Source organism: Myiozetetes cayanensis, unplaced genomic scaffold (assembly GCF_022539395.1).
Source record: "Myiozetetes cayanensis isolate MyiCay16 unplaced genomic scaffold, myiCay2020 scf6-25, whole genome shotgun sequence".
In the NCBI taxonomy this organism is placed as follows: Eukaryota; Metazoa; Chordata; class Aves; order Passeriformes; family Tyrannidae; genus Myiozetetes; species Myiozetetes cayanensis.
In genome coordinates, this window is record NW_026087853.1 from 12,783,244 (window position 1) to 12,798,921 (window position 15,678).

At 39.9% G+C, this 15,678-nt stretch overlaps 1 protein-coding gene and 1 long non-coding RNA gene across 3 annotated transcripts in view; both read left to right on the forward strand.

The window, feature by feature from the left end:
- The window catches only part of LOC126651012 (uncharacterized), a 292,912-nt gene that overhangs the window by 145,213 nt on the left and 132,021 nt on the right, over window positions 1-15,678 (forward strand). The gene's annotated exons all lie outside the window — the stretch shown is intronic.
- Window positions 1-15,678, forward strand: part of SYNE3 (spectrin repeat containing nuclear envelope family member 3) — a 66,866-nt gene that overhangs the window by 31,381 nt on the left and 19,807 nt on the right. For both annotated transcript variants that reach the window (XM_050336472.1, XM_050336470.1), the window contains exons 6-17: window positions 157-501; window positions 1,667-1,803; window positions 3,748-3,895; window positions 4,666-4,848; window positions 5,110-5,253; window positions 6,251-6,385; window positions 7,354-7,515; window positions 8,242-8,405; window positions 9,357-9,483; window positions 9,661-9,816; window positions 10,487-10,636; window positions 11,890-11,928. In XM_050336472.1, the coding sequence (XP_050192429.1) occupies window positions 157-501; window positions 1,667-1,803; window positions 3,748-3,895; window positions 4,666-4,848; window positions 5,110-5,253; window positions 6,251-6,385; window positions 7,354-7,515; window positions 8,242-8,405; window positions 9,357-9,483; window positions 9,661-9,816; window positions 10,487-10,636; window positions 11,890-11,928 (1,890 nt within the window). The remainder of the gene's footprint in view (window positions 1-156; window positions 502-1,666; window positions 1,804-3,747; window positions 3,896-4,665; window positions 4,849-5,109; window positions 5,254-6,250; window positions 6,386-7,353; window positions 7,516-8,241; window positions 8,406-9,356; window positions 9,484-9,660; window positions 9,817-10,486; window positions 10,637-11,889; window positions 11,929-15,678) is intronic.

Consider the following 15,678-nt stretch of genomic DNA (forward strand, 5'->3'; position numbering starts at 1 on the left):
CTTGGCTTCTGGTCACTTGAAAAAAGATATATTTTGAAATAAGAAATGAAGAACAAAATACATATAACCAGGAGAAGTGGTCTTTTTTCCTACTGCTTTCCTTTTTCCCCAACTTCTCATTCCTGCAGATAATCTTTATGTAACTTATTTTTGCAGGAAATTGCAAAAAACATTAGGAGTGGTGGAAAAAAATGGAAGCACCTTGAAAATCAGTGTGCAGAGGTGATTGAGAATACCTCTCCACTCGGAGCTGCAAGATTGAAGGATGAACTTGAAAAGCTAAGAAAAGCCTTGGAGAAGTTGAAAGTGCTAAGTAGTGAGGAGGAGGAGAGATTGCTCAAGATCCAGCAGTCAGAAAGTGCCTATGAGTACCAAGCCAGACAATTAGAAGCAGACATCCAGGAGCTGAGAAAAGATCTACAGAGACTAGAAAATGACTTGGACCCTGGGGAAGGGGAAAAGACTGAAGATGAGCTTGTAGCTCTGTGGAGAAAATGCAATGTAAGTTGTTACCCTTCGTTCAGAGGATCAAGCGCAACCGTAGACTGAGCATTTATAGTCATATTCAACAGGTGCCTGTCCCATTGGTTAAAGGTGGTAAGGAAGGAGTATGAGTGTTCATGAAACAGGCTGAGGAAAATGTGACTTAACAACAGTGGAATCAACTGCCCCAACCTTCATCTCATGCTGCACAGAGGGAGCAGGGTTGGAGGATGTGTTGAGGTTTGTGTCTAGAGTTCAAAGGGACCATATGCAAAAACAGCATAATACAGAGCAAACAACACAATTTGTTCCACTTAAAAAGAAGGAAATTAATGCCTCACTGTATATATAAATACATACAAACATGCACAGACATAAATAAACACATTTCTGAGGTATTTGATAAGACCATTTCTACATTATATCCTTCATCTGTATAAGATGGGTATCTGTATTCCTTTACTGGCAGACTTATCATCATGACTAAGAAGTCCCAAGATTGCAACAATCCAGTATTTACACCAAAATCAATCTGTTGCAAAAAATGAGTGCAAAAAAATTCATCACACATAAAGTAGCTAAGAATCTTTACAAGTCATTTCCTCTCAAGGAGCTGGTTTTGCATTTATTATCTGTTCTCAAAATGCCTTTCATTGCTGTTTGTGTGTCTAGAATTCAGCAGGACTAGCTGGGAAAAGTATATGCAAAAAGGATCCACAAAATCTGGACTGGTTCAATCCAGCTCCATTTGCATGAGTTTTAGCTGTTTTGTTTCCCTGAGTCACCCTAGAATTAACATTCTGCATATGTGAGTCTTTCAGAAGAATCTGTTCATGCAAATAGATGCTGTTAAGACTGCTCCAAAAATGCATCTCATGTTATGTACTACAGTCAGCAAACTGAAACTGGGCCTGCTTGTGATTCCCTCTGTTTAAACAGTGAACCCTGCAGATCAGATGCAGAGTCTGGGCAGTGTGAGGAGAGGAGAGGAGAGAGCCTGCTGGAACAAAACTGTTCCTGATAATGTTTTCTGTCTTAGCAAAGTCCACACATTCCTTACCACTAGGAAAAAAAACAACACTGAAAGGGGACTTGTACATACCCTGAGAGACAGCCTTACTTCTTCATTTCATGTGCCAGACACTACTTAAGGTGTAATTTGTTCATTATTTTTATGACTAAGGCAACAAGAGCTGCTCTATCTGCAGAAGAGTCGAAGGTTGAGAGGCTGAAGGCTGAGCTTAAGGAACTGCTACGGTTTTCCCAAGATGTGCAGCCACACGCTGAGAGCGTTGTCTCTGCAATACAGCAGTATCAAAGGTACTGGGAAGTCTGATTATGGGTTGGGGATGGGGGGAGTCTTCTCTCAGACATTGAAGGGATTGACAGGGGCCTAAGAAAAAAGTGATATGCCATCCAGTTGTACGTGATGGGTAGAAATGAAAAGCCTTTGCTAATTACATCCGCCTCTGTGTTTCAGTAAAGCTGTAATTTCAGCCGTTTGCTAGGAGCTGTAGGCTGCTGGTCATTTTCAAGCAGTGATCTTGCCTCATTAAAGTTGTGTATGGTTTGAAGAAAATTAGATTGTTGGCAGCTAATTTGATCTGATTAGCATTTTATAATAATAATTTATGTATTTTGCTTGTCTTTCATGACAGCAACTAGAAAATCAGGACAGGAGCTGTGGTAGTAAACGGTTCAGAAGAATTATGGCCCTCCCTTGTTGAGTTTGTTGTGGTGACTCATCAGCCTTAGGAATTATTTGGCAGAGCTTATTCTCCTTCTCCTGGCAGCTTATGTGCACGTTCCTGTTTTCAACTTGCCTTGGGTTGGAAACTCTGCAAGTTTAGCCTCTCCCCAGACTTCAGTGTTTCCGTTTCCAGGCTGCCTGGAATCAGGAAGTAAAGAAGCTGCAGCAAATTTGCAAACTAGAAGAAAGGATCTTTTTTTTTAAGGGGAAAAAAAAAGGTCAGTTCTTTTCCTGTATCCAAGCTTATTTCCCTCTGTCCAGTGCGCAGTATGCTGTCCTGCTGAAAGGGTTCTAGGTCATTAAGGTAAAGGATTTCAGTTTAAAAACTAACAAAGAGGAGCAGAGAAGGCAGGGGACTTGTCTCTTAGTAGAAAATGGCAGCTGCTCTTTTGCCAGCTTCTCTCCAAAGCTTCTTTGGGAAGTCTGGCAGCTTCACACTGAGCCTGGCAGGGGCAGCAGAGCAAATGGCAGAGGACGTGTAAAGTCGAGACTTTCTATTTGCGGAGCTTTTGGCCTCTGCAATCTTGCCTTTGTTTAGCTCCGTCATGTCCCAGTGACACAGGTAAGATTTTTGTTTCTGTTTTTATAGAAAGGCAGTATTGATCCTGATTGGCACTGCTCTCACCTGCCTGTCTTGTGAGTTTGCAGGATACTGTTCCCATATGAATATAGAGTTTGGGCTGTGTTTTGTCATTTCAGACAGGATTCTGCAGTCTGGGAGGTCAGGAAAACTGAGAAAAACAGGAGGCAGCTGCACAGGGTGTGTCACTGCTGGGCCTTGTTACTCAACCGTGTCTTGGATAAGCCTTTAAAGAGAAGCCTGGATATTTATTGAATGCTTGCTGATTTTAACTTTTTTTCAATATATATACACACACTTAATATAGCTGTGCATATATGTGGGTACATATTCATAAATACAGAGCTTTAATCAGAATCACCTATTATATGTATTAATATAAGTTCAAGTGGTTCTGCAAAATTTTAAAAAGTGTCTGAAATAAAAATGTATTTTTCACATTTTTGTGGGTAACATAGGTTGATCAAAGACTTCTTAATGTAATTTTTTTAAAGGAACAAAGACTCTGTAATATGTAAAACAATACAGGCAACTGCAGTTACTTTCTGACCCTCTTAGCTTGTTCCTTCCCTCAGTAAGTTTGACTGCTCCAATAATATGATTTGTTACATCACCCTGGTGATAGCAGCCAAGAACGATCAAATACAAGGGTAGACTGCTGGCTACTAGAAAGGCAAAGTGTAATTCCTGATACACAGTTGCACAAGAGACAAATGTGTCTTACGGTATCTAAATAAAGTTTTGTCAGATGTCTTTGACTGACAGAGCAGCTGTTGGTGTGCAACACCAGGCGCAGACAGTAAAAAAGACTGAGGCTTTTGTGTTGGGTGTGGTTTACACCCGAGTATTGTGTTAATTCATGCCTTGGTGAATAGGATGTTTGGGCTTGGATTTCTTCATAATCCTTCTCTCGGTTGTCACTTTATCCTTGCAGTGTAAAAGGCAAGACTTCTAAAATGAGCACTGATACAGAAACTCAACTGGGAAGACTCTTCCAAAATCCTCTGCAAAATTTTGAACAGTGGAAGCCATCGGTCCAGATGCTCCTGGAGACTCCAGAGCCAGCACTGGCTCACATTGAGGTAGCAAACCTGTTACTAAGTTCAGAAAGGATACTTGGTTTGTGTTTGACCAAGCCTGCACAGAGCTGCCAGTCAGCTGCAGCTGGAAGGGTCTTTCCAGTATGGCAGGAAAACCCACAGTACAGATGGAGGTCTTTAGTTAGTTCTGGCTGTAGCACGTTGTCTTACTTTCTGCCCTCCATTTGTTTATCTGGATTTGTCAGCTGAGTAGGCTGCATTAAAGTGTTAGATATCTTTGACAGTGATGACAATATTGTTTAGCATTAGGCCAGATCTCCCCAGATGGGAAGTCTGTAGACTCTGTTAAAAACTGTGTAGTGATATAGTCATGGGATTATAATCCACGATTTCTGCATGTGCCCAGCAAGGTGTGTTTGTTATTTTGTCATCCCTGTGATCTTCAGACTAAATGTGTCTGTGAACAGGGATGGAATTTATCCTCAGGATGAGCATTCAAGCTGTCCTTTCTGTTGGTTGTTTAGGCCTCTCCTCTGCACAGACAACTCTTTCCATAGTACAGCTTTCCTCTATTTCTGTTCACAAAATGGATGCAGCCCTGGTGCCTCTAACATTATCAGGAAGACTTTTCCTTTAACTGGGCACTGTCCAGGTACCTTCTGTTACCCCTTGTTGGCCCAGCATGCTCTTTTTACTTGACTTTGTCATACTGCTTTGGTTGTGTGACTTGTGTGAGAATAATGATTATATGGTTTTTATTTTATTTTTATTTTTTTGTGTAAGATTTCACTAGAAGGATTTTTCTCCTTTAGGCTGCTCTAGTTGAAAGCTCCCAGTTCAAAGAGAAGTTCATGACATTACAGCTGAAGAAAGATTTGCTAAACAATGTCCTCGGTGAGGAAAAAGCAGAGTCTTTCCTTCAAGAAGTAGCTGAAGCTTCAAAAGAGAGAGAAATTCTACACAAAAGTCTGCTGCAAAGCAAGAGCAAACTCCAGGTGAACTACAAAACCCATATACTGTCTTTGCCTGTGACAAAGACAATGGTCAATTCTTTACTAAGCCAGTTTTACAGATATAAATTTAGTACTAACCAGCCCAATCCCTTTTTCTGGATTGATCAAATATTCAAATAAATATGTTGTCTGTTGCGTAGTGTAGCTTGGTGTTTGTTCTGAACATGAGGTGGACATCGACAAAAGATAACGCCAAGGGATATGTGTTGAGTTCTGGATCTATTTTCTTCTTTCTCCTCTTAGAATTTGATATTGCAGCATAAGAACTTTGATGCTGGTTTTGCACCCTTGCAGAAGAAATTATCTGCCATCAAAGCCAAATTAGATCTAGAGAAGGAATCACGACCTGACCTCTTGGGTAAAAAGACACAGCTCCAGAGACTCCAGGTATATTACAGTCTTGTTTGTCTATGTGATCCTCAACTAATTGCAGTCTTGTTTGTTTATATTGTCATATTTTATTAGCATTAGGAATTCAGTACCTGTTGCTTCAATTGATTGTGTGTTAGATAATTTCATTTGGTCTGGTTTATATCATGGAGTAAATGAAATTAAAGCAAGGTAGATGAAGCACTGGCAAACTGAACTTGAGGGAAGGAACAAGCAGCTGGAAGCTGTTAGTAGCACACTTTCTTGGGCTAGTTTTATTGCTAAAGAAAATGTATGGTGATACTTTCCACTGAGAGTGAAACTGCACAAGATAACCTGAACCAATCTAACTTCCTCCAGAAGAGTTCCTATTGTTCCGCCTCCTTTTGCATCACCCCCCTTTCTGCTCTTTACCTTGTCACAACTTTGACAAATGCTGGACTTACTCCATGGACTGATTCATCTGACCAAGATAAGAACAAAAATAATCAACAGCAAAAAAAAATCATAATTTTCCTTTTGGTTAGTGTTTTGAACTGGCTCAGTGAAGGGTCCAAGATGCAGAGCCAGTTCAAGGCATGCAGTGGGATTCCATACCTGGGAGAGAGGAGAGAAGAGCAGGAGGGGAAGAGAGGAGGGGTGACTCTGCCATGGTGAGTTGTGGTGATCCAGAGATACTGTGTCACTTCGTCCTTGGTGACCCCAGGGCTGTTATCACCATGGCTCTTTGTAGTACTTAGCTGGTTATACTGTGTATCCTTTGGCAGCTTCTCAGCAACTTAACTTCTTTATTATCTGCTGAAAACATGTAAGGACATCCAACCACTTTTTTGAGAAACATTTACTGACACCAAAACAACTAATTTTCTTAATTGCAGTGATTGCTGCTGGGTTTTTTTATCCTCACACTGTCAAATGAAGCCACCTTTAGTATATGTTTTGTGGGGTTTATGTTTTGGAGGTCCATGCCATATCTAGCACAATACCCATATAGAATCTATCTTTTCCTCTGCAGATGATCCAAGATGACTTGGCAGAACTTGCGATTCACATGGAGGAGGTAGAGAAGCTTGTTCAGTCAAATACCACACACAGGCATGAAATGAACCAACTTTCATCTGACTTTCAGGCCCTGAAAAGATCACTGGAGGTAACATAAACAAGAGTTCTGGTTGCCTGAGGAGTTGTCAGTTGCCACTATTTTAAAATATTTTAAAAATCTTTGAGCATAGGACATTAAATGCTTTGACTGACAGATACTTTCATTTCAGGGGAAGAAGGCACTGAATTCTTATGACTTTGGTAACTCTTCCAGGATTCCCTGATCATCTGTCACGTGATTTGCCTTTGGGATAGGATACCATGCACACAGATTTTATGGCTCTATAAATTATTTCTGAAGCAGGCCTGAGACTTCTAACCAAAGCACCTCATAGTTATATTATCATGGTGGTGCTTGTACTGCACAGATTCCTGGATAGGGTTTTGTACCAAAGTGTTTGATTTTTTTATAGCTTTGCGACCTAAGAGTTGATGAGAGAAAAGTGCTACAATTGCATAAACACTTGTTTTGTCCTGAGACAATTTGTAGCTTGTAAACATAGCTATAAACTGACCTTCTAAGCAGTCTCAGAAGAAGAGCTTATTAAATTACCTTAGTTATACAATTCACTATAAAATTACATATGTTTAAGTGCTACCCAAATATGCACTGTGGAATTCTAGTTTCAATCTGAATAATCCCATTTATCACTGAACTGGCCTTTTGCCAGAAAAGGCTGTGCAGTCATTTCTGATTCAGGGAGTCTAAGATGCATTTGATACTGACTGGGGTACAAAAAACCCAAACATGCATATATTCTATATATCTGTTTCATCTGAGAAGGAATGGAGCTATTGTAGTTCTTAATGCCCCCCCGTGTGGTTGAATTCAGGCCTGCAGGAGCTTGAAAGGTGTTTTCCTCACCACTGATGCCAAAGGACAGGTTTTTGTCTCTCATTACCAGCTGTTTTTTTCCTTTTCACCCATGAGATTCTGTGCCCATCATAGTGTCAGACCCAGTAAAGACTCTTCTTTTTGTCTGTCTTTAGTTGCTGACATATTTTTATCATTTATAGGTGATGATACAGCAGAGTGAGGATCATGTTCAGAAGCACTGGGCATATAATGACAAACTGTCAGACCTCCAGCAGTGGATCGCAGTAACCACGGAGAAGATTGATTCCTACCAGGACGCTGATGGAGAGCAGAACATCGAGGGCAGGGTAGAAGACCTTGAGGTGAGAGAGGCATCTTAATTTAAGATGTTAATTATTCACTTTGCAGCATTCAGACATTAAGGGTTGGGCTTTCTAGTGAGGATTTCCTCGTTTGGGACAGTAATGATGGTTTGTTCCTCCTGTGATAACTATTGGTTGCTGCTGCCTCCCTGCTTTGCCCTCTGTTGTGGGGTGTGGAGCTAGGTAAAAGACAAGAGCAATGAAAAATGGCTAAAACTGTTGAGATGGATAAAATATTATCAAAGGATAGGTGGTTTTAAAAAGAGCTGTCAGGGTGATCTCCCGGACAATGCCTGCCTTTGCCTGTATGTACGCATTGATGCATTGAATATTGCTGCTATTTTAGCTAGCCTTAGACTTTGTTGAACTGAGCTGTTCCAAAGCTGCCAGCTTTTCCCTGGATAGCAGTACTTTGCATGCTAGAGTCGCTCTGGTAGGTTACTTCAGCTGGCAGCTTTTGCCTTCCTATGGGAAACCAAAAGATCCCATGGGAAGGTTACAGAAGGAGGTGCACTGACAACTTGCACCCTTTAAGTTTTGCCATCAGCTTTTTGACCTGCACTGGCTCTTTGCAAGAATCCACAGCATATTTTTTTTCTCGCTAGGTATGTTCTAGCTAGTGCCAACAGAACCAGCATAGTCCTGGACTGAACATGGCCTTCAGTCTGACATAGCCTCTGCTTTACCCAGGATACCTAGAAGTAATTGTAAGGCTGTGCGTTTCAGAGATGGCTAGCTGAGTTTCCAGATAAGGAGATCCAGCTGCACCTTGTGGAAGCTCATGGCCAGCTGGTCATGGAGAATTCTTCTCCAGAGGAGACTGCCCATGTCCAGGCAGAGCTGGATCAGCTGAAGGAGTCGTGGAAATCACTTAAGGAGATGGCAACTGGGTAAGTGTTCGTGTAGATCTTCCTCATGTCCCTTCCACAGGATGCTCTTTACTGCTACATGACCAGACACACTTGATGCCTTATGCTTTGTGCTGTGAAAGTGAACAGACATGTTACAATGCCAGAAGCAGGATGAGATTTTATTTAATAGTTTGTAAACTGAAAATCGTTACTTTCAAGAAAACTATTTTAGAGAATCCATGAACCAGGGTCTTTGAATCTGCCTTTATCTCATGCTTGGAGTAGGCAGTGAACTCTTAGGACCTGGCTCACCTTTGTACTGCCACTCCATGTTGGAGGAAATTGGGCATAAACTAAGTGACATCTGCTGTTCTGTCTCACCTCCTGTTCTCCTTGCTTTCTGATCTTGAGATACCTTCAAGGAGGGTATATCTGCAATGGGACTTGGGCCTTTTGCAAACCTGCAGAAGTATAAGCAGAGCTAAAATCCTCTCTTAGCTGGGAAATAAAGACTTAATTTATTTTGCCTCCACTGTGCAGTGTCAAACTACTGCTCATATTTGCTAGTCTGTATTAAAATTTAATACCTTGCTGCATGTGTGATTATATTTGTATATAGTGTCAAAATAGGCATAAAAATAAAATTACTTAATTAAGGAAGGCTTGATTGTAGTGCCTCCTGTTTCTAGAAAGGAAGATGTATTGTCGAGGTAATGCTTTTATTCCCCTGAATAAAAGAAAACAAAACAATACAGTTAGAAATGTTAGAATTAGAAATGCTGCTTTGAGACACTCCTGTCTCACTCTTATTTTGCTCAAAAGATGTTGGGAATAACTGTAATAGTAATAGTTCTAGTAATAGTAATAACAGTATAATAATAACAATAGTGCTGTTTCACCAGAGCTGTCCTCCATAGCCCCAGTCAAAATATGAATGTCTTATCATTAGATGTTCCACTGCACTGATGTCTCTGGTTTTGTGTTTTTAAGTCTTCTCAAAAAATGGCAGTTAGATAGACCAGTGGCTGATAAGAAGAAGAAAAGAGCACTTACGGACAGCAGATGGATGTCTAGACCTGCCTTCCGTCTTTTAGATGTAGATCCCAACCATAAGCAGGTGAGATGGGGACTCTGTATCTGCCTTCATATCAGCTTCACAAGAACAATTTTATTGCCTGCATCTGATATTATGGGTTACAAAGTTGGAGGTTAAGATGTTGCAATCAGGCCTTCAGAGGAAACATCTGACATAATGGTATAGGTGGGGTTTTTTTGCTATTGTTCTGTAACCTAGGAGAAGATGGGAGAAAGGCAAAACACAAGCAGCCACTGGAAGCTCCTACACAACTTCGAAGAGTGGCTACGAGGAGAAAACATTGAACTGGCCAAAATTCTTGATGGGACTCCATCTTCCACAGAGGAAATTAAGGCACATCAGAGAAAACTTGAGGTTAGTGTTCAGGGGGTGAAGAGGGAGACAAAGATTGCAATAGGTGCAAGTTCTTTCAGAATTAAAAAAACCAACAACCAAACCCAAACAGCAACAACCAAAAATCCCCAAACCACTTCACCAACTAAACGACCACCCATCCACCCCCACCCCAAACACCTAAAAAATCCCCAAAGAACAAACAGACAAAAAATTCAGACACTCTACTCTCTGCTTTAGAAGACTCTAGAGTAGATGAAGCTCAGAAACATAAGACAAATTTCATCCCTTCTACTAAGAAAGGTCTGCCAGAGCCAGAGTGTTAAAAGGCAAGGGAGCACCTGGCATCTAGCTGTCAGACTGGAAATTTCCAGTGTGGGATGGTAAAGGTGTTCATTAAAAGAAGCTGATTAAAATCAGTGTCTGGTATTTGGCCTCACTCTGAGTATGGCCAGATGCAATGGCAATGGAAGCTGTAAGAAATATAATAAACAGAAATATCCAAGGCTACAGGAGTCCTGCAGATTAATCTTTGATATCATTCCAGATCAAAAAAAGCAATAACAAAATAAATGTGCTATTCCAGAGTACCCAGTAGTTTGATTTAGTACCACTGGTTTTTGGAATGCTAGTTTAAAAATTGAGGCCTTCTATAATTCTGAGTTGCTGCTGACCTTGTCTTTGCCTGCAGGAGCTGCAGTCTCATGTGCCTGATGGTCAGCGTCAATTTGAGGATCTTCTTCACCTTCATTCTGTCACTGGAGATTCTGAGGATCTGGAGGACCTGCGTTACCGATGGATGCTCTACAAATCTAAACTGAAAGAGTCCATGAGTTTGCCAGTAGGTGACAATTTGCAATTCACTGGTGACCTCTGCCATTACTCTTTCATGTTGCTTCATGTTGCTAGTCTTAATTCAACATTGCATATGTTAATTAAAGGAGTAGTGTGCTATCTTTTTCCCTTTGTAAACAATGCTCAAAATGTTTCTCAGAATGGAAGATTCAAAACAGAATGACAACTGGCTGTTGTCAAAGAAGGATGAAGTTTGGGACTGAGAGATATTTGTGTGTGGGAATAGTTTGGATATATGCCTAGTTCTAGGCACATGAATTTCTATCTTTTTGCCCTTTCTCCACACAACATTCTCTATTGATTTTTTGTTTTGACAGTTCCTGCAGTAAGAATATATTTGCTGTTCATTATTTGTGTCTCCTGCTGTGAGACTGATCAGAATAGTTACTAACTCAAAGTAACTGTGCACAGAAGGACCTAGTCCTTTTTGAAACTGTCTTTATGGGTTAATGATTTGGAATGAAATAAAGAGGAGGTATTTAAGTGCAAGAACCAAATTATTAAAGAAGTTACCGAGTTCTTATGTATAAGACATGCTAAGGATAGCAGAATTCATACCCATATATAAGATGTTCCAGGGTATGCTAAAGGTATTCCCATGTTCTTAGCATAAACACATATAATTATTAATTAATACTTTTCTAGCTTAACTACTCACATTTTGTGCTCAACTTCAAACTACCATAATCAGAGGATTAGAATTTACAGGTTTGCATACCTTCTGTATGCAAGTGCTTTGAAAGGTATCTGAACTCAAACACCTAAAATCTGAGGCATTTGAAAAATGTCTGCCTTGGGAAACCTTGTCTTCAAATCCAGAGATTGTTTAGAACACAAATCCTTTGAACTACTTGGAAGGTAAACACAACCTCTGTCAATAAAGAGTATATTCCTAAGAATTGTTTGCCATTGACTGTAATGACTTACACTTTGTTAACCAAAACCTTCTGTGAGCATAAATGTGGTCAATAGGTGTCAGTAAAGTCAAAGCAATTGCTGGGAGAACTGTTCATCGGATTCAAATAGTCAAGAACCTCAAAACATGTCATCTCTCTGCCTAAGGTGTATTAGAAAGCTCATTAAAAAAAAATCTCCTGCTGGTTCACTGTATCCAGGTGAACATGAACTCGAAAGAAACATCCCCTGTGAGGTGAATACTCATTTATAGGCTCCACTGGGATCTTAAATTTATGCTTCTCTTTTTTTATGCTGCCTTTTTTTTTTTTTTTTTTTAAACAGATTCCTGGATCTTGGGAAGAACCAGACAGGTTCAGAAAGGTATGACACTTTCCTATCATTAGCTAAAATGTTCAATCAGATGTTTTGCAGAAAATTACGTTAAAGTTTTCTAAAGATTTTTGAGATTAATTTGCTTATTAAGAGCCACTCTTAAAGCAGTTGTTTATTTTCTCCAGATTTCAAGAGGAAAGAAGTTAGAGTTTTTACTCTTGAACTATGCTTACTGAGTCTCTAGAAGCTAAATATCCATCTCCTAGAAGAGGAGGGGAATTCAATTCTTATATATCTACATGCTATATGAACTTAATTCATTTTTCAAAACAGACTAAGGAAGAACCTAAATATCTCTCTGAAGGATTTAAGGGATAAATGTCTAAAATAATTTTGAAAATGTGATTCCTAGTTCTTTAGATACTTGTGAAAAAAAAGCTTTGCATCATTCAGCCCACCTTCTTTCTAATGCAGAAAACCAGAGAAAGGCAAGAGATTTGTCTAATGTTATTGGACTAAATCCTTATTCTAAGCAGCAGAATTCCTCCTGTGAAGGATTTTCTTTTCAAAGTGATGACATAAGAAACAGAAGCAGTACAGGAGATGATAAGGAGAAACTTAAAGAAAACAAAACACTGCCAGTTTCTTATTAAACCAAGCAGCACTTCTGATCCCATTTTTAAAAAGTCAGCAAGTTTTTCTGTTGAACAGTGTTGAACTGAGTCTTTTCTCTCTGTCACAATTTGCTTTGTTTACAGACGCTATTAGATTCTACTTTGTACTGTCATCTCACTTTCCATTTGTTTTCTGAAGGGATAGAATAAAGCTTTGTTTACCCAACATGAAGTAGATTGAATGAATAATGTGTCACAGGAACATAATCACATAGTCATTTTAAGCTAAATCAAACCCTCAATTTCTCCTGTTGCAACATCTCTTTAGAAGAGAGCAATATTTAAAGGGTGAAATACAGTATATTCTAGTGATGGCCAGAAAGCAAGGTTTTCCTCATTCAAATGAGATATTCCTCTGATACTCAAATGTGGAGTAGCATCTCCAGTATTTTTCCCCAGCAAAATACTGAGCAGTTTTAAGGTAATTTTTACATGTTTCCTGAATAGTTTTGGCCTCAGTTCAGCCTTCCTGAAAACCCCCAAAGAGTTTCTGTTCTTGCCTGGCTGGCTCAGCATTAATTGTTTCACTCAGCAAGGTCACCAGAATTTTTCAGGCTGGAAAAACAATATGACACTTTAATACTTGGTGTAGAGGCAGCCAAACATTGAGTAGTGCTGCTTTTCCCTAGAAGAGGTCTAAAGGGATATTCCAGAAGACTGACCGAGGAATTCTCTCGTTTCATATTATTTGGTTGAGTCAAGTTGGTTATAGTGAAAAACAAACCAAAAGCTTGAGGCATAAGCACATCTCCACTACAGTCGAATGTCATTTTTTAATTCATCTGCCTCACCTGCCTCCGGGTACATGGCATTTATTAATCCTTAAATTCTCTAAATTAGACTAAATTCTTCAGTTAATTTTCAAGGATACTGCAATAACATAATGTCAGGCAGCAAACGTTTGTCAATTAGTCCTACAGCAAGAGCACAAAAAACACATTCTGTGAGTTTTTAATAGCTACTGAACACAAACAAAGAGGAACAGCTCAGGGTGGGAAGGAATGAAGAACTGAAATACCTCATAAGCATGGGGGAAATGGCTCCCATTGCACCAACAAGTGATTTGCAGTTTCCCTTCAGCCTGCACAGATGTTGTGCTAACTTAGACCCTGATCACTTCAGGGAGATTTTGCTGACTTCAGAGCTTTCATTCTGTGTTTAAACAGTGTCACTACAAAGTGCTGTAAGCAGAGGTGTCTATTTTTTTTCTCTTTCATTCAGGCTAAGGGTTTTATAAGGATGTGAGCTTGTGTTGCTGTAAGATTGTTGAGCACCACTTAGGAGAGCCAGAAAATAATGTTGATTCCTTTTGGGTGCATCACTGTTTGGGCTAAGAGAAGAGGAAAAGCAAGCCAACTGCAGAATTCATGGCTTTGCAGTTCACTTTAAATTCAGATTTAACACCTAAAGTGGTGCTAGAAATGAAAGTAAGTTTAGGCAAAATATTTTTGTATTCATGAATATCCTTTCAAAGCCATGGTGAAGGAAACCAACTACCCTGAGAAAACAGCTGATCTCAGAGTTACTATCTGCAGAAACTGCACATGGTTGGGAGCTGCATCACTGTGCTTGCAACATCTAATGAGTTTGCATGCAGTAAGGTCAGGTTGTCTCTAATTTGTCAGCTCCTTTGTGCTTTTGAGCCACACAAAATCAGTAGAAGTGTCAGAATTTCAGGTGGTTCTGAACTGTTCTCTGCTTTTTGCAACACAAGATCCCCAGTGACTCTGCTCATCTCTCCTGTTTGAGCTGTGAATATTTTGCAGCAGCAGCAGATCAGTCTGGAAAAGCAGAAGACCCAGTTGCAACCAGTCTCAATCCACTGAGTTCCAATTTTATTCCATTTCTAGCCTACATGGCAGAATAGAGCCTGTTCCATGTATAATAATGTGCTTTTTTCCTGATCATTCATCCACTGCTGAGGACATGCCCCCAGCCACTGGTGCCCTTAGGAGCAGTACAAGCTAATGATTGCGATGTGAGCAACTTCTTGTTGATTAACTAAAAACATTTGCAGGAAATTGCACTGGCTGCAGTGAATTTTTAGCAGGTGCCAGTGACAGGGCAATGTAGATGGATATTTCTGCAGGGTACCTAGCACACTCAGGAACATAATCGAGCAAATGCTCAATAATAACTATGATAAATGTTACTTTCAAAGGTTGGCTCCCAGCTACCTGAAAATATTCCACGAGCATTTTTAGCATAAATAGGAAGTCAAAGCCTCATTATTTACAGGTCTATGTAGCACTGTTTGATTTATTTTCCTGAGTGCTCAGGGTAATTACCCTTCCTTGCTAAACAAACGACCTGGCTTTATTGTTTGTACAAACAAAATAATTAGAATTCATTACATCAGTGGTCAGCTAATTGCTTCCTTTGAGATTCTGCTAAGAGTAATCTCCTATAACAAACAGACAGAAGGAACATGTAATTTAATCTTGTTTAGAGACACCACTGATCTGGAGTCAATCAAATTAATGCAGTCATTCAGGAAACTGTGCAAAGTAAGAGCTGCCACAGCTTGCCAGGAAGAACACACTAGTGTGTGCTCTGCTCTGCCCAAGTGCAGATATGACAGGAGTTCCTCATGGCAGAAAGTCACACTACAGAAAAGCACAGCGTGGTGAATTAGTGCCTCTCTATTGAAAGTGTGACCCATTTGTTTTCCTGAAGTCCTGCTAGGTGTTAGCTACTTGAAATCTATGCAATTACATTCTCATTAAAATTAAAAAGACATTAAAAGGTATCTTTCCCTCAGTTTTCAAGACCTGTTTTATAGGTACAGATAATCTTTTTTTTTTTTTCATCTCTGAGCCTGTAAGCCTGTGCTTGCCTTTTTTAGGAATTATACCATGACCTAAACACAGTATGAAGGGTATCTTAGTGCTAAAAATTAGCAGGTAGACTTATTTTCTCTCAACAGTGATGTTTGTTTAGAAGGAAACTTACCAAAAAAAAAAAATCCGTGACAATCCTGACTGCCTCTTCCTGACTGACCCACTCCTAAGTATGCTGAGCCAGGCAGCAGCATCCCCTCCTTTTTCCAGCAGGCTCACAAGCTTCCCTTCATGTTTCTGCACCTGTGAGACTCCCTGCCTGTCTGCTCTTATTTCTGTAGGTT